The 26,554-nt window shown below is 42.5% G+C and overlaps 1 protein-coding gene across 1 annotated transcript in view; it reads left to right on the plus strand.

Moving 5' to 3' along the window:
• The window catches only part of LOC126249389 (coiled-coil domain-containing protein 63), a 465,360-nt gene that overhangs the window by 268,289 nt on the left and 170,517 nt on the right, over positions 1–26,554 (plus strand). The window contains exon 4 of the mRNA XM_049951042.1: positions 8,335–8,475. Coding sequence (XP_049806999.1) covers positions 8,335–8,475 — 141 coding nt within the window. The remainder of the gene's footprint in view (positions 1–8,334; positions 8,476–26,554) is intronic.

Genomic DNA, 26,554 nt, shown 5'->3' on the forward strand with positions numbered 1-26,554 from the left:
AAGAGTCAGTTTTTACAGTTTCTAACACACAACTCAACAGAACCAGACGTTTTAATTTGACAGAATGGGCATGTGATTAGTAAAACTGAACAGTTCAAATTCCTAGGTGCTCAGATAAATAGTAAACTGTCATGGAAATCTCACGTTCAGTATCTTGTTCAAAAACCTAATGCTGCCATTTTTACTATTCGAACAGTATCTGAAGTAATTGTTAGTTCGACACGAAAAGTGGTCTACAGTGCTTATTTTCATTCATTTACGACGTATGGTATTACATTTTGGTGTAACTCTTCCCATTTTCAAAATAGTTTTGGCTCAGAAATGGGCGGTTCGGGCGGTAAGTGGTGGAAGTTCACGGATCTCTTGTCGACCCCTGTTCATTAGTCTGGCTTTTCAATACAATTCTCTCAATACGAATATTCTTTACTGTCGTTTCTTTTTAAAAAATATCAGCTTATTCTCAAGAATTAGGAGCATTCACTCAGTTAATACTAAGCAGAAATCCAATCTGCATTTGCATCGCACTTCCTTGACTCTTGTGCAGAAAGGTGTGTAGTATACCGCTGCATTCTTTTTCAATAAGCTACCACAAGTATTCAAAAGTCTTAACGCTTTCAGGTCGAAACTGAAGAGTTTCCTCATGGGTCACTCCTTCCATTCCCTCGAGGAGTCACTTGAAAAATTAAGCTGATTCCCGTGTTGTATTGTTGATTGCATTTACATAAACTTATGTCTTGCCTTTTTGGGTTCATAAAGATTTGATTTTATCTGTTATTACTTTTATGTTGTAATTTCATGCAGTGACACGGTCCATGACCATGGAGATTTGCTCCTGTTTTGTCCTACGGAAGTAGACGTGTAAAATAAAAAAAATAGAACAAATAAACAAATGAAATAGAGATACATGTATTCTTATCACCTATATCCTTAGGGAGCTTGATGTAACAGGATCCTCCATTTAATAGGTCATAGGCATGAGTATGGATGGCATGAATTTGGCTGAGTGGTTCAGCTAACTCTCTTACTTCCATCAAGTAAATCCGGGACTGTATAATACCCAAGGTGGATTCACGAGACCACTCGGCGATTGAAATGATCCGAGATATAACGCCGTTATCACCCCAGACGTAGTGCGGGCTTTTCTCTTCAGCAGCCTCCTGCTGTCTGGGAGGGTGAGTCAACTCGCAGCAGAGTACTGCGTTACATTTAATTGCATTAAATCTCGAATAATCTAGTGCTGTGAGGATCTCCTTCTCCAGCACCAGGAGGTATGCTTCAAAAAACCTGACTCGGTCCTGACACCCCCCAACCGTATTCTCAAGTGTAGTGAAAGAGATACGCCCCTTGGAGGCCCTAGCAACCACCGAGTATTCTTGAGTATTCTACTGATATGATGTCCTTTATTATCAGGATGGGACAGAGCACTACCGCTAGCCACAGGTTCATTATAATTAACACTGTCATTAATACTATGTCTAGGAGATGATGCCGAGTACTGCGCCCGCCCAGTGGATGATGGTGTAGGGGAGGAGATGCCTGCTGGGGTGAGGAGTATGCGCCGAGGCACGTATACTTTTCATTGCCGGCGAGGGTGAACAGTCGGAGCCAGAGTAGGAGGAGGTGGTGGTGATGAGTCCAGTGGTAGCACTCAGGTTGCAGTGATGGTGTACAGCGAAGCTGCTGCTGATGCATGCTGGAGCCTTCTTCACTGCCAGTCTGCGAGATCGGACATCGCTGTTGTTCTTCTTCCTTCGACTGAACCATCCACAGACGTCACAGGATATGCGATGGTGCGGTGGCCGACGCTGCAGCGGCCGCAGCTGACTCCGCTGCCTCTTGCACGGCCAGGAGCGGTGCTTTGCACATCGGTGCATGTCACTTGGGCACGTGTTTCATTCCTGACCCCATAACCACCACCCTAGGCACCTGTGCCACAGGTAGCCGTTGTGGTGCTGGTGGTGGCTGTGGTGCCTCTGTAACATACGAATAACGAATGAAATTGAGTACAGCACTCAAACCCTTTTAAAAAATATATGCTGTAAACAAATAATATTTCAGAATAATAATTATATGCTGTAACGACCATGACTGCATAATAGTTACCTTTTACACTCTTGGCCAAAGGATAGAGCAGTTCAGTCAGGCTTTCTGATAGTTCTCCCACCCAGTCCTTCTCCACCCAATCCATTATTTCTTCCTTCTCATCCAAAAGGGCGAAATGGCACTGCCTTCCAGCTTCCTCAGCAGCTACCATCTCATGCACCCATTCCAGTATTTCACACTCACCTTGAAACCATCCATCCAGCTCACTGATGCTGCCTACAACAACATCAATAAGATATTGAACGTAATTATTTTTTGAAAATGTTAGAGTCATACACACAGAAATTCTTACTGGAAATCGTATTCATTAGGTCACTGAAATATCAACAGAAACTGGTATTCTTTAGCTCACTGAAATAGAAACAGAAAATCATATTCTTTAGTTCATCGAAATTACTGTTATGTGAAACACACACACACACACACACACACACACACACACACACACTCACTCATACAAACACACACACACACTGAATTTTAAAATCGTATTCTGCTACTTACAAGACTGAACCGATGGCTCCTGACTTTGGTCTTGAACTCATACTGCTACTTTATCATTAATAGAAACACCTAGAAAAGCAAAGAATACGTTTCAGACAACTGAATGCAACATGTTATGAAAAATAAATGTATATACTACATTCCCCAGCCCTCATCATTACAACCACAGTGCATTACGAGACTTACTTTCTTGTTGAGTTGACTCAATTATCTATGGAGGCTGTTGCTGCAATAATCTCTCAGCCTCCAGCTGCCGATCTAGATCGGTCAACATCTTGGGGATGAAGGCTGAAATGACAAGGAATAAAAAGGACTGTAATACCCACCACAGAATAAAAATTCGTCACACACTAAATTACAACAGCAAACCATTCAAAATTTCGGTAGTATGGAGGTATGCCAATACCAGATACACAAAGAGTTTCTGTGAGAGAGACTAAAATTACGGGGCACACAGGTACATTGAATAAACTTACATGGCAGGCTGTTGTGACGAAGGCGTTTGTTGCTACCACTGCTGATGCTGTCATTTGAAATGGAGTGCTTCATTTTTCCCAAAAAATTGATGCTAGAACACACAAGGAAACACACAGGAGAGCTGAAGATTGCAGAATGGAAGCGACTGTACCACGACAAGTGTTTATATAACCTCTATCATCTCAATCCACCACTTCATCCAGGAAGCGATTAGGAGTACAGCATTTATTCCCATCTGCTGATGAATGCTGGTCTGAGCACACAGATCAAGTTCGTACTCGTCTGCTGGCCACGGATATCGTGCACTTTTATATATTCGTTTTGGCGCCTTCTGGAAATACCCACTTGTTCCAGTGATCCTTTCTTCGTGCTGGACGCGCTCATCGATCCAGAGAGCTGCTAGCCAGTTCACTCTGTGGCGAGGTGCGGCCACTGACGGACGCATTCCTTGATGTGTCCCGGGTTACGACAGTGCCTCGTGTAATAGTTTTTAAAGTGATGTAGGCTCGTCTTTAGAGTTTCGACGCGATGTATTTGCGCTCATTTACTTTAGAGAAAATGTTTAAACAATATTTCCACGCGATGTAGGATTGTCTTAAAAGTTTCAATGCGATGTAGTCATCCTCATTTATTTTAGTTTCGGTTTATAAACAATATTCCCGTACTATGTATTTTCGATTGTATTTGAGTTCACTTACTTTTATGCTTTGTATTTTCGTTCCACGTGTACCAAAGAAGACTGCGATGCACGCGAGTAGCGACAGGTAGTGGCTTCTGGAACTAAACACTTGAGAGGGCCGTCATGCATTCCAAGGCGTTAGGCCATGGCTAGGTGTACTGCGACTTCCAGCACAGGTATATGTTTTTGTACAATTTACAATATTCCATAAGCAATATCCTCACAAATCGTTTAAATATTCTAAGCAACATTTAGTTGAAATCTTTTTAGTCAGCCTGCTACTAGCTGTGAATTTTCGTGTGTGTGTGTGAAACAATATCCTGCATAACCAATACAGTTGCATATTGTTTAAACACCAGCGACAATTTCCAAGTGTATTAGAAATAAATAAACAATATCTATGCAAATTGTTTAATAGATTATAACTGACACTAAATTAGCCTACTGTCGTGACTTCCTCCCAGTCCTGCAGCTCGATACAGACTGCGCGAATTTCCCGCCATTTACGTCATGGGAGGGGGAGAGGGAGGGGAGGGACCAGGGAGGTCCGTTAGGGGGACCCACGTTCTGGCTGGTGAAAACTCATGGCGTCATTAGGGGGTGTGAGTGGGCGTAATTAATTGATCAATTAATTAATTTGCTAATTAATTTAATACCAGAAGTGCACCATAAACGGCTTTATCCTACTACCCACGATATCTGTGAATCGATAATGTCGGAAAATGAAGGATCCGAAAATTCAAGTACAATGGCGGCAACAATCGTGATGTTATTGTGCAACACACAGGTTAATGCATTCGAACTGTGCGAGTTTTAACTTACCTTTCAGATATTTGAACCAGAAGACAGCTAACGCTTTACGTTCGTACGGAGTTGTTCTTAGTATACCAAATGAAAAATTGTTCTTTGTATACGTCTATCGAGCAGACAATGGTGTTCGGTTTGTTCGAAATGATTTACACAAGCACATCGCATCGTACTTGTTCATCGGGCGGGCCGTGCATATCATATGGTGGACAACTGCATACATGTGGAATCTATAACTCGATGGGCCACCTTCAGAATGACTATTCCAATAGAGGGGGGGGGGGGTTGAGGGGTGGGTGCCCTGTCCAACTGCTAACGGAAAGTTCGACTGCCGACAGAACTACGTCACAACCTTTCATGAGTGACATAGCCCAAGGAATTGTGGCAATTTCTTCAGAACCACCGCACGATCAGCTTCGAAACACGTTCAGATTTCGTCGAATGGTTTTGAATGGTGCCTAGTGGGTCCAAACCGTACACATGTGCAAAAATTGCGGTCGCGCTGCGTACCAAGGGGGTGCGATCACGTTCACTGAGGATGTAGCCCCACAGTATTCTTAGAGAAACGTCAGAGTGTGTTAGCAGCTTCAAAGGTTGTCAAGAACATCTTGCGGTTCCTCTGCGTATTGCAAACAGTCGTTTTCGACCGTCAAGTGTTTGGGTATCAACGCCCCAGAGAAAGAGGTGTTTCATTGACACCATTTCTGCCACCCCCTGAGGCCTTTTAGTGTTGATTCTAAGCGGCCGTGTGTCTGAAATGTTTCCCTCAGCCACCCGTAAGAAAACCACCTGATTTCAACGCAGGGTGTCGCTATTCTGATCCCCATCTCAGTGACGTCAAGAAAAGGGGTGAAATGTGGATAAGACGGGATGTGGAGAGCTCTTGATCCTGTGAAACGTCCACGGTGGTGTTTCGCAGAATTGTGCTGATATCTGGTGACAACGTGACATCATTATTTCAACTTACAGCTCTCATGAACTTCAGAGCTGTGGCCTTTTTTCGCATGTGTCAACACCTTGTTGTTTGAAGGGTCACCGAGCCTGTGGTTGACGTCACAGAGCGCCATGCTTTTGCACCATTATAGTGGAAGGATGCAGGCACCTTTGAGTCAAATTTAAGACTCATACATTGATTTATAGAGAATTACGGTGTTTCGAAGAATTCATCCTTTAATTCTGTTGCTCATTGTATATTCTTCTAGAAACTGGAAGTGGTGAAGCGTCTAGAAAGTGAGTGAGGAAGTCAAAGGGCCACATAACCTATGGAACACATTTGTTTTGATGGGTTTCTATAAGTAAAGTTAAGCTACTCACGTAGATCCAGTGTGGGCTGAAATTATAGTATGGCAGCAAAAATTGGTACACATGCTAATGCATTAATGGGGAAAAACTGATTTAAGCTGGAAAAAAGTAGTTGAAATTAGGTCATAAGGTGCAAATCTGGGGCTGTGCAGAACATCGTTGAAGTTTCCGTTGTCATATTGAACAAATTGTGTAAGCAGTGGTTAGTAGTAAAATCAATGTTACGTCTTTCACACTTGTTTCATCTTTCCTGACGAAGCCTGTTCCTAATCCATTACATATGGAATTTTTTTTATATGTCTTTCTTGAATTTACGCCGGCCAGTGTGGCCGAGCGGGTCTAGGCGGTACAGTTTGGAACCGCGTGACCGCTACGGTCGCAGGTTCGAATCCTGCCTCGGGCATGGATGTGTGTGATGTCCTTAGGTTAGTTAGGTTTAAGTAGTTCCAAGTCCTAGGGGAATGATGACCTCAGAAGTTAAGTCCCATAATGCTCAGAGCCATTTGAACCATCTTGAATCTTGCATTCACTGCGCCAGATTTTCACCTGGTAATCAAAATTGGAACTATTTTTTTTTTCCAGGGTAAATCAGTTGCCGGCCGAAGTGGCCGTGTGGTTAAAGGCGCTGCAGTCTGGAACCGCAAGACCGCTACGGTCGCAGGTTCGAATCCTGCCTCGGGCATGGATGTTTGTGATGTCCTTAGGTTAGTTAGGTTTAACTAGTTCTAAGTTCTAGGGGACTAATAACCTCAGCAGTTGCGTCCCATAGTGCTCAGAGCCATTTGAACCATTTGGTAAATCAGTTCCCCATTAACACATTAGAATATCTGCCATATTTTGTGGCCATATAATAATTACAGCGCACAATGGGGCTTTGTCAGTAGCTGCACATTAACTATAATCCTCAGGTACATAGTTACCCTCCTATTTGTTAATTAAATTAAACAGAATTTATAGCAAAACTGGAACTGTATATGCTTAGTTCGGGTTTTATTCGAAAATTGTTGATTTATAACATGAAATAAATATTTGCTGTAGTACAAAAAAAGTCATACAGCTCTAGAAAACGCAAAAGTAAGAAAAATCTTGTATAAAACGTGGTGTTGTTATTCATAAATAATAATACCAGGAAATTATCGCCATTGATCATAAAGAAGAAAATTCTATTGAGTACAAAATAACAACAATAATTATGTAGGCATTTGATGTTTGTTCGTACTGTACTTGTATCAAAAGTAATTGATTTGGTTACATGAAAGCGAAGCAGTTATGTGGTCAACTAACTCTTATTACTTATAAAATGCAATTTATATTTTCTAAGGATATAAAATACGCAATGGAATAACATGGAACGATGGGCGCTTCTAATTATGCGAAAAACAACAAACGAAAGACGTCGGTTCCCTATTTATCTCTCACACAAACATCTATATTTCTTCCGTCACAAATTCAACCAATACTTTCCGTAATCCTACCATTTAGTACGTCATTTATGCACTGTATCTAAACTACCGAACCGTTGTTTTGGTAGAGCGCAACTCTACACACTGTTGATGGTGTTCCATCCGTTGGATAGACACATTGAGCTCGGGGGCCACCTTGTTGCTCTTCGAGTGGAGTAGGCTATATGACGGCACTGGGCTTCATCCTTCCTTTTTTACATCGTCAACCAAGACATACGTGACACCAGGACAGCAAACACGCACACACACACATACACACATACACACACACACACATTCAAGCCACCTACAGTTATCAGTTACACTTCAACCACATCCAACATTCACATTTCTCGAAGGAAAGGTGCCTGCGGATAAACGTCATTCGACTTTACTTTTACCGAAAACTGTAGATTGAAATTATCCATTGGTTCACTGCAATCAACTGCTTTGATAAAAACGGACTACATTGAAACTTCCCGAACTAGGGACCTTTGTCTTACGCGGGCATGTACTCTACCAGCTGAGTTACCCAAGCACGACTCAGGACTATTGCTCACAGCTGTAATTCCGCCAGTGCCTCGTCTCTTACCTTCCAAACTTCACAGAAGCTCTCCTGCGAACCTTGTAAGACTAGCACACCTGGAAGAAAGAATATTGCGGAGACATGGCTTAGGCAAAGCCTGGAGGATGTTTCCAGAATGAAATGTTCACTCTTTAGCAGAGTGTGTGCTGATGTGAAACTTCTTGCAAGATTAAAACTGTGCATTTGCCCCCGAAAGGCAAAGGTCCCTTGTTCGAGTCTCGGTCCGGCACACAATTTGAACCTGACAGGAAGTTTCATATCACCGCACGCTACGCTACAAAGGAAAATTTCATTCACGAACTACATTATTTCGATTCTTAAGTTATGTCGACCACATCACATTAACGAAGTTGATTTAACAACAAAAATGGGAAAATAATTAGTTAAGCTAAGAAAATTGTTGACTGAGGAGTAATCAGTTACTCTTTTTGCAGCTGTCAGAAATGCAGTTACAAATAAACAAAATTGAGAAAGAAGTCGCCTCACTACGTGTAAAGGAGGCAACGGACAACAAAAACAGCCATCAGGACATTCTGCCACAGCAGATGAGCACCCTCGAGAACAGGCTGGATGTGGTAAGTACTTACAGTAATATTTCACTGAATCCAAGAACTAGTTTCAAGTCTGATACTTTTTCTGTGTCTGTAATATCAAAGCGCAAGTGGCGGATTATAATTTCTCGTCGAAGGCTAACTAAATTCTTCTCTTACTTCTCCAACGTATGTGATCGTGATACTGAATTAACTTACATCGCGTCAGATGCACCGTGAAGAGCTAATTAGGGATAATGAAAACTTAAAACTTATACCGAATGTAATGTCACGTGCTGCACCACAAGAAGGGAAAAGTGTAGACACGATAATAACATGTAACAAGTACTTTTACTTGCAACAACTAAATTTGAATAGTGGAAATAAAAGTGGGGCAACAGTTTCGCTGTTGTGTAGTCTGAATTCCATGATTAAAACCTTTTACATTCTCCGAAAAAAAACTGTTATCTCATTCATAAAAATGTGACAAAGTTTTTACAGGATATATAACAACGGTTTTAGTTTCAGCTGAACTTTGTGCTGTTTGATGTAGCGTTAGTGCCGAAACACTGTTTTTCATAATTTTTTCACTTGTAACTATTTGTTATTATTGGACGTGAGTGCTATGTAATGGGATGAAACGAATCATTACCATTTTTTATGTTACTGAAATTATCAACAGATGTGATTTTTTACAGGGAAGTCTGTAAAAGCTTTGTTATGACTAGGTGGTAAGAACTAGTTTGAGAGGACCGATTAGTTGCAGAACTATTACTTCAGTCCTGATCAGAAAAGACAGAACACCTTGAACAACTAAGAGACAGAACGCTCGTACTCGCAGGACATGTACGTTAGTATGCTCCGCAGAAATGATTAGCATTTGAACCATGTCGGCCAACGTGTTTTAGGTCAACATCGACATCGCGGCGCAACACCACCTACCGGTAAAACGTGCCTGCGGGCCTCGTTATCGCTCTAAACCGAAGGCAGTGGACCAGTGTGACTTGAGCAGGCGTGCAGGATGCCTCACAGACGGGTGCGCGAACGTACTGTCAAATAAGTGACTTTGGAAGAGGGCCCACTATTGACATCAGAGAATGTGATGCATCCATCCGGGAAATTGCTGCTCATGTGCGATGAAGTGTTTCGACAGTGCAAAGGGTGTGTGCAGAATGGTTCGCGGTCGACTGTAGAACACAACGAGATAGGCCAAGTCGCACCACTCAGACCAACCTCCGAGAAGATCTACACCTCATCCGAATGGTATTGCAGGACACATCTGAGTCCTCCTCGGCTGCGGGGCAACAGTGGAACATTAGAACACATCGTACACTATCAGGGGGGACAGTCCGTGGCCATTTATCGCGGTATGAGTTACGTGCGCTTCGTCCACTTCTCTGTCTACCTATGACGAATCTGCAGAAACGTGCTAGGCGGTAATGGTGGACAGGAATAGTATCAGACAGCGTTTTCGGACGAATCCAAGTTCTGTTTGTTTGAAAATGATGGCCAAACTTCGGTTCGCTGTAGACAGGGGAGTGGCATCACAGTGACTGCATTTGCAACAAGACATACGATGCCAACTCAGGGCTATATGGTGTGGGGTGCTATTGGGTACAACCACAAATCACGGATAGTGTGTGTCCAGGTCACTGCGATGTGCGACCTACGTGAAAGTCATCCCACTATCTGTAGCCATACAGTTTCTGCACAACACCCCAGACGCCATTTTTCAGCAAGACAATGCCTGACCACATGTTGCCGCACGAACTCGTGTCTTCTTGTCACCGGATGTCAGCCTTTTTCCCTGGCCCGCCCGATCACCAGCCTTGGCGCCAAACCAATTGTGTGGTACATAGTGAAACAACTGGTACAGTGCTATGACCCAGTGCCAACCACCACAGATGAACTTTGGAGCCAGGTGAATGCAGCATGGACGGTTATACCACAGGACGACTTATACGCGTAGATCCCATCATGCATGGATCAAATTATCAGGGCCTTTAGCAGACCCTGTGCCTACTAGCCAACAGGACACATACTGAACCGATGTTGGATGTTGATACAACGTGCTCTGTAAGGTTGAATATGCAAAGGAAAGATCTTACATTTCCGGGTCAAAGTCCATTGCAACAGGTATCGCAGAAAGAAATCTACTGCTGCGTAATCTGAAGATCATACGACGTAAGAGGGGCATTCAATAAGTAATACAACACTTATTTTCTGAAAGCAGGTTCATTTTCGTCTGGATTCCAATACATTATTCTCCATTCTTTTGGCTACAAAACCTTGTTTCTAAATATAATCTCCGTTCAATGCGATAACCTTACGTCACCCTACTGGTAGAAACTGTATGCCCGCGTGGTAGTACTCTACAAGTCGACGACGGAGCCAACGTCTTGCAGCGTCAATAACCTCCCATTATCTACGTATTTCTTCCCGCGGAATGCATCCTTCAATGGGCCAGACAGATGGAAGACGGAAAGTGCGAGATCCGGACTGTAGAACGGATGAGGAAGAACACTCCGACGAAGTTTTGTGAACTTCTCTCGGGTGCGCAGACTTGTGTGAGGCCTTGCGCTGTCATGGAGAAGGAGAAGTTCGTTTTCATTTTCGTGGTGACGAACACGAAGTACTCTCTTCAGTTTCATGACGGTAGCACAATACACTTCAGAATTGATCGTTGGGCCATGAGGGAGGACAGCAAACATAATATCTCCTTCAGGGTCTCAGGGTCTCTAGGACTATACTGGCTGATGGTCCGGTATTTGTTACTTCTGAGGTGTGGTGGTGTGGCACCACTCCATAGACTGCCGTCTTGTCTCCGATTCGAAATGATAAACAAATGCTTCATTTCCTATGACGATCTGAGACAAAGAAGTGTCACGATCGCCTGGTAACACGCTAGAAATTCCGCACAGGAGGTCCTTCGTTGGTCTTTATGTTCCTCTTTTAGGTGGTGAGAGACCCAGTGGTCACTCACCTTTGAGTATTCTAACTGGTGGACGAGAGCGTCAGCACTACCAACAAAGACGTCCAGTAGAGCAGCGAATCGTTTAATTGTGATTCGTCGATCGCCTCGAGGGAGAGTATACGCACGTTCCAACATTGCAGAAATCACAGCTCCGTGCTGCTAGCTGGCACGTGTCAGATCGGACACGTTTGAGCGACCTTGTTGTTACGACGACAAATGCCTCTCCCAACGACTCGCCGTGCTTTTGTTCTGTGTCAGGTCTCAGTAGACATTTTGCAAGTGCCTATGAATATCTGCGATGATCTGGTTTTCCGTTAAAGGAAAGTCAATGGCAGCTCTCTGCTTCGAACGCACTTCCATAGCAGATGCCATTTCGAAGACCACGTATAGCGCCGCCACCTGTCGTAACTTCATAAAACTATGGGGGCTGAAACGGTGTCCCAAATCAAATTCCGCATTTTTTCCAACCGAAACTGGCCAATAAAAAGAATGTGTTGCATTACTTACTGTATGCCTGTCGCAAATTCATGTAAATGCAGCCCAAGTGAGCGAGCCAGCAACCATCTCACCGTAATCCAGAACAAGATCGGTTGAATATGCCCAATTCACTATCGTAAGGCAAGCGTCTATACTATGTGACGGAATCAGTTCCTCGACAACATAGGAGGAAACAGAAGGCAATTTGTAAGGAAAGATCTGTGCATGAACTACACATGAAGCCCCAAAACTTAAGTCTTGCAACTTGATTGAGGGAAAAACCTGTGTAGTTTGCAATTTGGTTGTTTCACGCATTACAAGAATAGAAATCAATAGAACGGTATCTTGGATATTTATTAGGGTGTTCTTAGTGAGATTAAGTTTGCTACAGTGTTTATCATGTGATAATTGTAACGCAGCGATGTAATAGTTATTGATCCGCTGTGAACTGTATAAGCAATGTATGTGAAAAAAGATAGTAATGTCCAATGTTTTTGCCAGTAAAGAAATTTTCAGTAAATAGAAAAGAGCGTAGAGTGCTTTTTATTTATCTACACGACGCGTTTCAAAGGTTTAAACCTCCATCATCATGTGGATTTACATTTATTAGTATGACATTTGTGTTACGATTTTTTGGAGGAACTTGTGGCGCTCTCTAGTGGAGAAACAAAACACTATTTCAGAACATGGTTTTGAGTTTCTTATCACAAAAAAAACGCATGTCGAACAGCAAACATAAAATAAGTAAAATAGAGTACCTCCAGTGGTCACAGGTTCCTTTCACTGTCGCAGCACATCACATGTACACTGTCAAATTCTGTAAGCAAATATGGCATCTGGTTATATTTGGATGCAAGGATCGTATAGCAGAAGGGGAAACGTTATCAAAAAAGTACAAAGAAGATACATCATAACAACATTATTACAAAATACATTTTATAGGATTTGGAGGTGTTTGTTTTGATGTGTCGAATACACCACACAGGCAGTTCGTCTGAGATTAGATTCAAAGAACACGTGGCAGCACTAAAAAACAAAAAAATACCACACATCAGCTATAGCCAGCCACCTGCATGAAACAAAACACCGTGTTATCAACACAAGTATCAGCATCCTACACATCCAACGAAAAGGAAGAAAACTAGACATCCTTGAAACACTCCAAACATACAAACACAAGAAAAACCTGAATCCATCTTAAATGACCAAAATGACAATATTTATAATAATATCACCTCGGTTTTCAGCAACTGCCTACGTCATTAAAATTGCAGTTGCCACACACACACACACACACACACACACACACACACACACACACACACCTTAATATTTACCACAAATATTTAGTTATGTTACCACGACAGCCGCCTAGTATACAAGAGATTGAACTCATTTATAAATATATTATCACACCAGTAGCTTGTACCCCTTGTGAGCTTGAAACTATATGTACATCAACTACTGGCACAAATTGAACATCCATCTGCATATTTTAAAGCATTAACCATTGTATTAAATGGCTCAGAGCGCTATGGGACTTAACTTCTGAGGTCATCAGTCCCCTAGAACTTAGAACTACTTAAACGTAACTAACCTAAGGACATCACACACATACATGCCCGAGGCAGGATTCGAACCTGCGTCCGTAGCAGTCACGCGGTTCCAGACTATAGCGCCTAGAACCGCACGGCCACCACGGCCGGCTTAACCATTGTGTTACCCCAACCTTTAGGCACTTATTACATGTAACAGACATAATCTTCAGACCCCTTGCTTTGTAAAGTTTACTCCCATACAATCACTCTTTAAACCCTCTCTCTTCCTCTAACTTTCTCTTTCTTGTCCTCTCCCTCTACTTCCAGCTTTTCATATCTATCCATGAATCCCAACCAAAGATTGTTGTTTGTGTATAATTTTACCACTGTAGCCATTATTATTATTGTATTTAAAGTTTTTAACATTTCACCTGATTGTATAAACGAGTATGACGTTTAAGCTAATTTAATTTGTCAAAATCGGATTTATATACCACCTGAAGTATTTATTCCAACGCATGTATTCGACACCTCAAAACAAACACCTCCAAATTCTTTAAAATGTATTCTTTAATAATGTTGTTATGATGTATATTCTTTGTACTTTTTTGATAATGTTTCCTCTTCTGCTATACGATCCTTGCACCCAAATGTTAGCAGACGCCATATTTGTTTACAGAATATGACAGTGCACATGTGATGTGTTACGACAGTGAAAGGAACCTGTGACCACTGGAGGTACTCTATTTTACTTATTTTATGTTTACCGTTAGGTATACGTTTAATTTTTTGTGAAAAGAAACTCAAAACTATGTTCTGAAATAGTGTTTTGTTTCTCCACTAGAGAGTGCCACAAGTTCCTCCAAAAAATCGTAACACAACACACACAAATGCCATACTAACAAATATAAAACCACCTGATAATGGAGATTTAAACCTTTGAAACGCGTTGTGGAGATAAATAAACAGTGACTGGTAACAGTAAATTTTTTATATCATTTAATGTCAATAACAATCACGGTAGCCTAACTTAAAATGTTCGCATTTAAAGCGTAGAGTGCCGTGTGCAAAGTGATTCTTTGCTGACCACTAGGCCTTGCTAACAAACTCTCCCCCGAAGATTCTCTATTGGCTCAATCCCGTTACACGTTGTAGGACTTGTTAAGACATAACTTAATTTAGCACCCAAAGATGTACTACCGCAGCAGATGGATAAGTGACTACAGATCTTTGAGACAGGCTAATGCATATCGACTTGCGCGCGAACTCGCGGCTTGAAATGTGTGTCAACAGACGTCTTTCAGCATGCTATGTTTCATGTCACTTACATGACGACAACAGTGCCACATTTTTCATCTTAACTATTTTTTCGGTCAATCGTGTGATATATCTTATATATCTTAGGGGTATGGATAAATCTGTGCAGCAACAATTCAAAAAATAAACCTGAAATTAGTGCCATTACGTGCACGCGCAGGAACTAGAATTTTCTGGGCAGCGACATTTCTACTTAATACTGAAAAATAACTGGGTAGCAATGTATTATTTTGTAAATATGCGATGTATCGTACTGACGATTACCTACAACACACACTACAAAAGAGAATTTCTGGATACCAACGTAAATACTAAACTGATGTGGTTAAGAATACTTCGGCTATATAAATCAAGTGAGTAGGTCTACATATTTATCGGGAACATGCATATGCTAAACCATTAGTTAACGACAGTGCGACATACGAACAAATCCTTTTATATTTTTTAAATTATTATTGAAGAAATGAAAGAAACATAACTCTGAAATCATATCACTGTTTGGTTTACAGAGTACACGACGATTTGTTGTATTTTAGCGGAAATTGCTGAATTCCCCGTGAAGATTCTGTTACCTTTTGCTTTCTTTAGGTATCATGTGTGTTTTTAATTACGATGTTATGCTTCATAAAATACAGGATATGACATGTCATTCATCATGCCTTTAAATGTTACAATTCGGAAGAAGTTTGTACGAATTCCATACAACGGAACGTTAATTTCATGCACCATAGAAAGCTATGTGCGAAAGGAAGACAAATGATGTGGTAAAAATATATACAAGCAGAATAGAGACGAAAAGGGTCTCATGCTAGCGACAGTAAGGATTGCAAATGGGGAAATCCACTCTAGTAGCGGTCGGCCCTAGTGGCCGAGCGGTTCTAGGCACTTCAGTCTGGAACCGCGCGACAGCTACGGTCGCAGGTTCAAATCCTGCCTCGGGCATGGATGTGTGTGATGTCCTTAGGTTAGTTAAGTTTAAGTAGTTCTAAGTTCTAGGGGACTGATGACCTCAGATGTTAAGTCCCATAGTGCTCAGAGCCATTTGAACCATTTTTTAACCACTCTAGTAAGCGACTTGTACAAAGGTAGGTGTAGAATTGTAGAAGTGCCATAGGCTACCATAGAAAACCATAAGTAAGCGTAGACTACTTGCCTTGGTCAGTTAAGGTCGCATCCACATTACCTGTTCGTTGGGCGTTACCTCATGACGACCGTTCCCTTACGTAGGCGATCACAGTCTTACTAGGTTCACCTGAAAACCGGAATCAGTGAACCGTCTACAAACTGGGTGAGGATGTTTATGAAAGGCCAGGTAACATACGGAACGTTTTTGTTCTGCATAGTTATCCTCCTGTCTGTCAGTTAGAGGCCGGCCAGTTCTAGGCGCTTCAGTCTCGAACCGCGCGACCGCTACGGTCGCAGGTTCGAATCCTGCCTCGGGCATGGATGTGTGTGATGTCCTTAGGTTTAAGTAGTTCTAAGTTCTAGGGGACTGATGACCTCAGATGTTAATTGCCATAGTGCTCAGAGCCCTTTGTCAGTTAGAATAAACAGTATTTATGACAAAACTGTAACTGTCAACGTTTAATTCATGCTTTATTCCAAAATTGTTGATCTGTAACATGAAAGAGAGCTATATGGTAGTAAAAATAAAGAAAAAATACAGATTTGACACAGCGCTAGAAAAAGCAATTTATTCAACCAAAACGTAAACTGAAAGGCAGAAAATCAAAATTATAGAAAAAATTGCTTCAATATTTCGCCGAACGTGTAAAAAACATGTTTCTGTTATTCATAAGCAACTTTCGCATCTATTAATAATAACAGAAAACTTTTGCCTTGCTCATGGTGAAGAACATTCTATTGAGTACAAAATAAAAACCACAATTACATTCTTGTTTTTTGTGTGTGTGAACTGTACTTGGTTACATAAAAACGCAGAAGTTATGCAATCAAGTTATTTTTGTCGCCTATAAAACGCCGATTATAATCTGTAAAGATATAAAATACACAATGGACTAAGACTTAATACGTGCGGCTCTAATTACGTGCAAAACGAACACCCAAACAAACAGAAAAACAAAAATAATATGTCGGCTCCCCGTTTCTCTCTTACAAATTCATTTGTTTCTTTCCCTACCAATTCTACCAGTGCTAGCAGTAGTCCCACCATTTACTGCGTCATTTATGTAGTGTTCCAAACCTACTGAATCGTAGTTTTGGTTGAGCGCAACTCTAAACACATGACGTGGTCTGTCGACAGGGAACGGACATTTCTGAAACGGCGAAGTTGGCTGGCTGTTCGTGTGATACCGTCGTGGGCATCTATGAACAGCAGTTGAAGGACGGTAAAAGCCCGTGTAGGCGAAAGCTTTTTTGACGTCCACACCTCATTACAGAACATGGTGACTTGCCCACTGTGTAAAACAGGATGGGCCAATGGCCGTTCAAAATATGCACCGCTCAACTGATGCAAGCGAGTGGGAGCAGTATTATAAAACGGAAGATATCCACCTTGGCGTACGCGGACCTGTGGTATTAATCGAATGACCAAAGACAGAAGTGGACTATGTGAACATTATTTGGAACCATCTGCATAGCTTCATGCGTGATGTCTTCCCAGACAGCGATGGTTTCTTCCAGCGGGGTAACTGTCCGTGTCACAAGGACAGAATCGTGCTAGAATCGTTTAAGGAACAAGACAGTGGTCCCGGCGGAGGTTCGAGTCCTCCTTCGGGCATGGGTGTGTGTGTTTGTCCTTAGGATAATTTAGGTTAATTAGTGTGTAAGCTTAGGGGCTGATGACCTTAGCAGTTAAGTCCCATAAGATTTCACACACATCTGAACATCATCTGAACAAGACAGTGAATTAACGTCGATGTCTTCGCCGCCAAGTTTTCCTGATCTGTGGGCCGATGGAGCACACTAGGGACGCAATCAGCTCCACGCCCACAAACCGTCGGTCCGTAATTTACAAGAATTTCGTCACTGTACTTCACATAAAGAGTTTGAAAATAGTTTCAAATACTGATAGATCCCTTCAGCTGATTTCCACTCAGTGGACTTATAGCCAAAACTGCAGTGAACTGTCTCATCGACCTATTTCTCTGTTCCTGGGAGAAACCTACCGTATAAACATTGCTCCTTTCAAATTATGATCCTGCATGACGTATATATTATTAATTATTATTCGATTATGAATTTTATCTCAATATAAATACTCCACAAGCCACTGTATAGAGTATGCGGATTGTACATCTTACCGACTTCCTTTCGTATTTTATTGGCGTATCGAGGGACGGACAAATGACTGTCTGTATGGCACTGTACGAGACCTATTCTCATGAACTCTGCGTGAGATGCGTGATAGTGGAAGCGTGATGGTCCCACAGTCAACGTCACCATCTTTTTTCCAAGCATTCCCATTCAAGTATTATGAGCATATCTGTCACAGTTTCGTATGGGCTGGCTCTGAGCACTATGGGACTTAACATCTATGGTCATCAGTCCCCTAGAACTTAGAACTACTTAAACCTAACTAACCTAGGGACATCACACAACACCCAGCCATCACGAGGCAGAGAAAATCCCTGACCCCGCCGGGAATCGAACCCGGGAACCCGGGCGTGGGAAGCGAGAACGCTACCGCACGACCACGAGATGTTTCGTATGGGCTATACCTACATATACATCTACATACATACTCCACAATCCACCATACGGTGCGTGGCGGAGGGTACCTCGTACCACAACTAGCATCTTCTCTCCCTGTTCCACTCCCAAACAGAACAAGGGAAAAATGACTGCTTATATGCCTCTGTATGAGCCCTAATCTCTCTTATCTTATCTTTGTGGTCTTTCCGCGAAATATAAGTTGGCGACAAGAAAATTGTACTGCAGTCAGCCTCAAAAGCTGGTTCTCTAAATTTCCTCAGTAGCGATTCACGAAAAGAACGCCTCCTTTCCTCCAGAGACTCCCACCCGAGTTCCTGAAGCATTTCCGTAACACTCGCGTGATGATCAAACCTACCAGTAACAAATCTAGCAGCCCGCCTCTGAATTGCTTCTATGTACTCCCTCAATCCGACCTGATAGGGATCGAAAACGCTCGAGCAGTACTCAAGAATAGGTCGTATTAGTGTTTTATAAGCGGTCTCCTTTACAGATGAACCACATCTTCCCAAAATTCTACCAATGAACTGAAGACGACTATCCGCCTTCCCCACAACTGCCATTACATGCTTGTCCCACTTGTCAAGGAATATGGCATCCGTCTGATACCCTTCATCCATGGTTCGCAAGATATCATGTGAAAAAAGGGCGAGTTGCGTTTCGCAGGAGCGATGCTTTCTAAAGCCGTGCTGATGCATGGACAGCAACTTCTCTGTCTCAAGGAAATTCATTATATTCGAACTGAGAATATGTTCGAGAATCCTGCAAAAAACCGATGTTAAGGATATTGGTCTGAAATTTTGAGGATCCGTCCTTCTACCCTTCTTATATACAAACGTCACCTGCGCTTTTTTCCAGTCACTCGGGACTTTACGTTGGGCAAGAGATTCGCGATAAATGTAAGCTAAGTAACGAGCCAATGCAGTAGAGTACTCTCTGTAAAACCGAATTGGAATCCCATCAGGACCTGGCGATTTATTTATTTTCAACCCATTCAGCTGCTTCACAACCCCAGGGATGTCTATCACTATGTCCTCCATACGGGAATCTGTACGAGACTCAAACGGCGGTATGTTTGTACGATCCTCCTGCGTGAAAGATTTCTGAAATGCTAAATTTAAAATTTCAGCTTTCGTTTTGCTGTCTTCCGTTGCCAGGCCAGACTGATCAGTGAGTGACTGGATGGAAGCCTTCGACCCGCTTACCGAGTTTACGTAAGACCAGAATTTCCTTGGGTTTTCAGCAAGATCTTTTGCTAAGGTATGACGGTGGTAGTGGTTGTATGCTTCGCGCATCGCTCTTTTTACAGCAGCACGAATCACTACTAACTTTTGCCTGTCCTTATTCTCCCGATCTTTCTTGTACCGCGAGTGCAACTGTCTTTGCTTCCTGAGCATTCTCCGAATTGCGCTGTTAAACCACGGTGGGTCTTTTCCGTCCGTAATCCAGTTTTTCGGCACATACTTGTCCAATCCGTGATTTACAATGTGTTTAAAATTTGCCCATAATTCTTCCACGCCAATCGTACCGGAAGTAAATGAAGTCGATTCATTTACTAAGTGGGGTGCTAACAACTGCTTATCTGCTCTTTCTAGTAAAAATACTCTCCTAGACTTCTTGACCGACTTTTTAACTTTCGTAACCGATCGGTTAGGTTTCTAGAAGCGCGTCTCGGAATTCGTTAGATGTCTGTTGTCATGCCTACATGATAATGACTCTTAACACAGTAAGAAAGAATCCGTTATTGGTATCCCACCTTATGTCAATTCGAATTTATTGTTACCATTATTTAAGAATTCATAGAACTGAGAGGTCGTAGTGCGCTTGGTCGCATACAAACGGGTATTCTCAGTGAATGCATCCACCAGTAAAAGCCGATTCTGTTGCCCAAATAATCCTTTAGTAACTGACTCGGTGAACAGCACACTTATCAGCTCATTAGAGCCGTACAATTTTATAGGTTTAAGCTCATCAGATTAACATGTTTCTGATGTTGGCATATGTAACAAACCTTTATAATTTGGCCGGTTCTCTTCGCGCGCTCCTAATGCTACCATTCCATCCCGATAGTTTGATAGGATTTCGCCATACAGCAGTACCCGAAACAACAGTTATACCTTCTTATCATATCTTGTAAAGCCTCCTAGATCTAAATTTTCCATCTCCGGCTAGTCTCCGCCCCTGGTAGCTGAGTGGTCAGCGCGACGGAAAGTCATACCTAACGGCCCGGGTTCGATTCCCGGCTGAGTCGGAGATTTTCTCCACTCAGGGACTGGGTGTTGTGTTGTCCATATCATCATCATTTCATCCACATCGACAAGCAAGTCGCCGAAGTGGCGTCAACTCGAAAGACCTGCACCAGACGAACGGTCTACCCAACGGAAGGCCCTAGCCACAGGGCATTTCCATTTCCATCTCCGGCCAGTACACTCCATGTAAGGAATGTTCCTCCTCCGCTTTCGTAATAATGTGCAGTAACTGACCTTAGGACAGATATGTAACATATGAACTGTTGAGGATGACGTCTTTGGCTCTACATTATCTCGGATGTAGCATTTATGCATTAATAATTCCTTTCTCGTGACTGTTGCTAAACATCTAGTAGCATAGCACCAACAATGCCATTAATGCATCACCGCTGTAAACACAGGCCATCTAAGACGTCATGATTCAGAGGGATAGTGAACCAGTAGATAAATTAACGAGTGGAGTTCAATAAGTAATGCGAGTTTTTTTCTGAAAGCAAGTTTTTTTCATTATTCCCCACTTCATTGGCTACAAAATCCTTTTTTTCTACATAATCTGTAAGGTGTATGCTTCGCCGGCGATGGACGAAGCATGACAGAATCTCTGACCAAAGAGTAGTTTATTGTTAGTTGTTGCTTGTCGCGAGTCGACAGTAGAAGTCAGTCTGCGCTTGTCTGTGCGAGTCTGCAGTAGTAGTGAGTCGGATACAGTAGCGAGTGGACGGTAGTAGTCTGCGGGAGTCGGCATGCGTCGGCTGTGTGCTCTGGTCGCGACTCTGGTCAGGACTCTGGAGGATGAGTATTGTTGTAGAAGGTAAAGAAGCAGCCTTGCGCATGTTTAATAATGTATGTTAATTGTAATTTAATTTGTTCAGAAAAAATGCCCCAATAATAATTTTTTTATAAAGTAACTCTTTTAAAGAAAAGTATTCATTTCAATTTAAAGAATTTTTCCACTCTTTTGAAGAAAAAGCATTCATTTCAATTTACCCATTGCACGAAGCTGTGTCGATAAATAAGAGCAGATATAGTTGCAGTTTTTATTGAGGTAAGAATTTTGCTTTTGTTACTCAGAATACAGGGCCGAAGGTCAGCGCTGTTGTCCTTATAAAATTTTCCAGATATTATTATTTCTGTTACGAGGTTACATTTCATTCATAGTTCATTATTTAATTAATAGTATTGTGGGTTTTTTGGTCAATTTTCATTCCTTAGTTTTTGTGGGGAGGCTACGCATGGTTCCATTTCAAATTTTCATTTAATTAAATTTACGTGTGTAGAGGTTACACGTGGCTCCATTTTCCTGTTTTTTATTAAACATTATTTGCTGGGAGGTTACAAATCTTCGTTCAGTACTACAGTCTTACACCATCTTAGTATGCCAGCACGGTAGCACTCAACTGGTCGACGTCGGAGATAACGTCTTGCTGCATCAATAAACTCTCCATCATCCACGCACTACTTCCAGCGAAGTGCATCCTTCATTAGGCCAAACAGATGGAAGCCGGAAGGTGCTAGACTTGTGTGAGGCATTGTGTTGTCACGGAGAAGGAGAAGTTGGATTGCATATTTGTGGTAACAAACAAGCTGAAGTCATTTCTTCAGTTTCTTGTGGGTAACGCAATGCATTTCAGAATCGATCATTGTACCATAAGGGAGGGTCACAAACAGAATAACTGCTTCAGAGTCCCAGAAGATCGTCGCCATGACTTTACCGGCTCAGGTTGCATCTCTGACATTTTTCTTCCGAGGAGAAGTGGTATGGCGGCACTCCATGGATTGCAGTTTTGTTTCCGGTTCGAGATGATGAATCCTGTCTCATCGCCTGTGACGACGTTCGGCAAAAAATTGTCACGATTAGCCTTGTAACGTGCAAGGAATTCCGCACAGACGGTCCTTCGTTGCTCTTAATGGTACTCTGTTATGCGCAGTGGAATCCAACGGGCACACACCCTTGACTATCCCAACTGATGAACGAGTTCGTCAGCACTACCAGCAGACGTCCTGTTGTGCAGCGAGGTCTTTGCTTGTGGTCCGTCGAACACATAGAATGAGAGTGTCGCCACGTTTCAACAGTGCAGAAGTCTTACGTGTGTGCGACCTGCCAGCAGGAGTGTGATCGTATAGGTACGTTCGACCTTGCTGCGATGAAGACAGACTCCTCGCCCAACAGCTCAACGTGCTTTTGTTGACTCCCAGGTTTCCGTAGACATTCTGCAAGTACGTAAGAGTATTTGCGATAATCTGGTTTTCCGCCAAAACAAACTCAATAACATACTCTGCTTGAAACACACCTGCTTTACAGATGCCATTATGAAAGCTATTACAAGCGCCACCACCTATCGGAACTTCACGAAACTATAGGGGCCGAAGCCGTTACATTTTGAAATATTGAAATTCTGACGAATATGATAAGTATCTAATGCCGTTGATAGGGATGCATCATGTCTCTCTTACTTCAATTTAATCGGCACCTCTTCTTTGCATCTTGTAGTTTCAGGTGACACATCACTGCTACTGGCATGTTTCCTTCTTCAATGATTTACTGCAGGCAAACGCTAGTACTGAATATAGTTGCACCATGATTGTGGTTTTGCAATATTGGATGTACCTGACACAGAAATTTCTCAAATATTTCTTTAGTTTTCTTGCACTTGGCCTGTAAAATATCATTTATGACCTTGCCTTTGGATCATCCTCTATGCTATTGTGGACGCTAGACTCGATATGTCCTGCCCGGAGTCGATGGGTTGGTCTTTTGTAACCAATTTAATCGATTCAGGATTACGGTATTGTGACTTTTCAAGGATGGCATGCGTTTTCCAGAACCTGCTGGAAATAAGAGTGTGACAAATCCCGGCAGGAAACAGCACTATGCAGAGAAATGCTATTAGGGAGAGCAGAAAGTGCCCCAATTTTAGCGCGGAAGCTGATTGTCTGAGACGTGAGTGTTAAAACAATTTAGTGGAGTTTTGGGAGCTGGCGAGGTAGGAACTCGGCTGGCCGCTATCTTGGATGTAGAAGGCAATTTGGGTACCCTTCGAGCCAGTGGTGCTGTTCTGAAGTGCTTAACATGAATTCTGAAGTCGGGACTTAGCCATCATTCATGATAGCAAAAGATGATTTCTCAGTATAGAAGTTCTTCAAGAATTTGAAGAACTTTCCCGTGTGGGTGCGTGGAATTCTGCTTAGCCACTTTTACAGTTTTCGAGTCGTTTGTTGCAGTTCACTGAGCGTGCACGTGCTATATAAGAAGATGCATTGTAACAGAGCGCGGAGCGATTAGCTAGCGGGAGGTAGTGTTTAACAAAAGAGCCGAGTTTGGAGACGTTTAATTGAAGCCCATAAATTAATTCTTTTGTGTGGAAACTTGAAGTGTGGTATGCTTGTGTGACGTAGAATGTACTGACTTATGCTGTCTACTATTGGTGAAGACTATCTGTAGAATTTACTAGGAACCAGCGGGTGGTGGTGTGTGGCTGTTAGTCCAATTCATTTGTCAAATCTGAATACAGTTCTATACCACTGGTTTCTGGATCAACGAAGAGTCTTGCGAGTCGAAGCTAAGCTAGGGGTCCTTAATTACACTGGTTTTAATAGAACAATGATTCGGGTCTTTCACTCAGTGTTTCGTAGTTAAGCTTAGGAGGAACAAGTCTCATACTGTGTCTCGAGAACGAAAATCGCGTGGATTCGAGTCATCCGCGCGGCTTCACGTGAATCCACAGAAACTGTAGCGGCGAGACGGAGAATAATCTCAGAGTTTTTATTACAAAGTCTATGTTCGTTTCCTTCTTTACTGCAGTAATACGTAAAAGTGGATCAGCAGTAGCACGAAACTTATTAGGAGATCTCCTTGCAAGTAAAATAGATCTGTAAATTACCTTTCTTGATAATCGCTTCATCTGTACTTTTTCTCCTATATTTTAATTGTAGGTTACGTTTTGGTGAAACGTCTTTTTATTGACATAGAATTTCGTTCAATATGGACTCTACATACTTCGTGCTTTCCGAAAACCGATCAAGGCAAATGTTTCCTTCCACCAGTCTCATACTTCCTTTATTGGAGCTTCTGCTCCGTCTCTAACGATCCCATCATCGGCGGGATGTTAAATGCTAATATTTGTTTTTCAGTATGTCCTTAATAATGTCGAAACACTGTATTTATCTTTTGAATCGTGCGCGACACAATTTCGCACCGAATATGAACGTCATATGATTTAACTTCACTTGGTTAAATCTCAATCTTATATCCAATGCAGTAAATTACAGCTTCCCCAGAGAACTATATTGGGATATGTATTGTCGATTGTAATTAGGCTTCTTTCTCTTCTTGTCTTTTGTTCAGCTCGTTGTGTTGTTATGATGTAGTATGTTATACACTGAAGAGCCAAAGAAACTGGTACACCTGTCTAATGTCGTGTAGAGCCGCCGCAAACACGCAGAAGTGCCGCAGCACGACGTGGCATGGACTCGAATAATGTATTAAGTAGTGCTGGAGGGATTTGACACCATTAATCTTGCAGGGCTATCCATAAATCCGTAAGAGTCGAGGGGTGGACGCCTCTTCTGAACAACACGTTGCAAGGCATCCGAGATATGCTCCATAATGTTCATGTTTGGGGAGTTTGGTGGCCAGCAGAAATTTTTTAACTCAGAGTGATCCTGGAGCCACCCTGTAGCAATTCTGGACGTGTGAGGTGTCGCATTCTCCTGCTGAAATCGACCAAGTCCGTCGGAACGCACAATGGACATGAATGGATGCAGGTGATCAGACAGGATGCTTACTTACGTGTCACCTGTCAGAGTAGAATCTAGGCGTATCAGGGGCCACATATCACTCCAACTGCACGCACCCTACACCATTAAAGAGCCTCCACCACCTTGAACAGCCCCCAGCTGACATGTAGGGTCCATGGATTCATGAGGTTGTCTCCATACCCGTACACGTCCAACCGCTCGATACAATTTGAAACGAGACTCGACCGACCAGGCAACATGTTTCCAGTCAGAAACAGTCCAGGGTCAGTGTTGACGGGCCCAGGCGAGGTGTAAAGCTTTGTGTAGTGCAGGCATCAATGGTGCACGGGTGGGCCTTCGGTTCCGAAAGCCCATAAAGATGATGTTCCGTTGAATGGTTCGAATGCTGACACTTGTTGAGGGCCCAGCATTGAAATCTGCAGCAATTTGCGGAAGGATTGCACTTCTTTCACGCTGAAAGATTCTCTTTAGTCGTCGTCGTTGGTCCCGTTCTTGCAGGATCTTTTTCCGGCCGCGGCGATGTCGAAGATTTGATGTTTTATCGGATTCCTGATATTCACGATACACTCGCGAAATAATCGTACCGGAAAATCCCCACTTCATCGCTACCTCGGAGATGCTGTGTCTCATCGCTCGTGCGCCGACTATGACACCACGTTCAAACTCACTTAAATCTTTATAACCTGCCATTGTAGCAGCAGTAACCGATCTTTCAACTGCGCCAGACGCTTTTTGTCTTATATAGCCGTTGCCGGCCGCAGTGCCGTATTCTGCCTGTTTACATATCTCTGTATTTGAATATGCATGCCTATACCAGTTTGTTTGGCGCTTCGGTGCTTTATTCTAATTTACTTGACTCTATGGCTTCATCTCTATATTTCCTAGGAATCGTATATTACTGGTTATTCAAACTTTTCTATTAATCACACGAACTGTGTGAGGTAGTTTTTTGGTCTCCCTCGGTGCACATTGATGTCCTTTAATTAAAACCTTTCACAAAATACGATAAAGGTTCGTTAGTCTCAACGGTTTGTGATGCTGGTGCGTCAGTATACAGTGTGATTCAGCTACCCGTACCGCTCTCATTTTATACAACCGGAAATGTTATAGCTGAAGTTCATAAACCACGTGCGAGATTT

The sequence above is a fragment of the Schistocerca nitens genome, chromosome 3 (assembly GCF_023898315.1).
Source record: "Schistocerca nitens isolate TAMUIC-IGC-003100 chromosome 3, iqSchNite1.1, whole genome shotgun sequence".
Lineage (NCBI taxonomy): Eukaryota > Metazoa > Arthropoda > Insecta > Orthoptera > Acrididae > Schistocerca > Schistocerca nitens.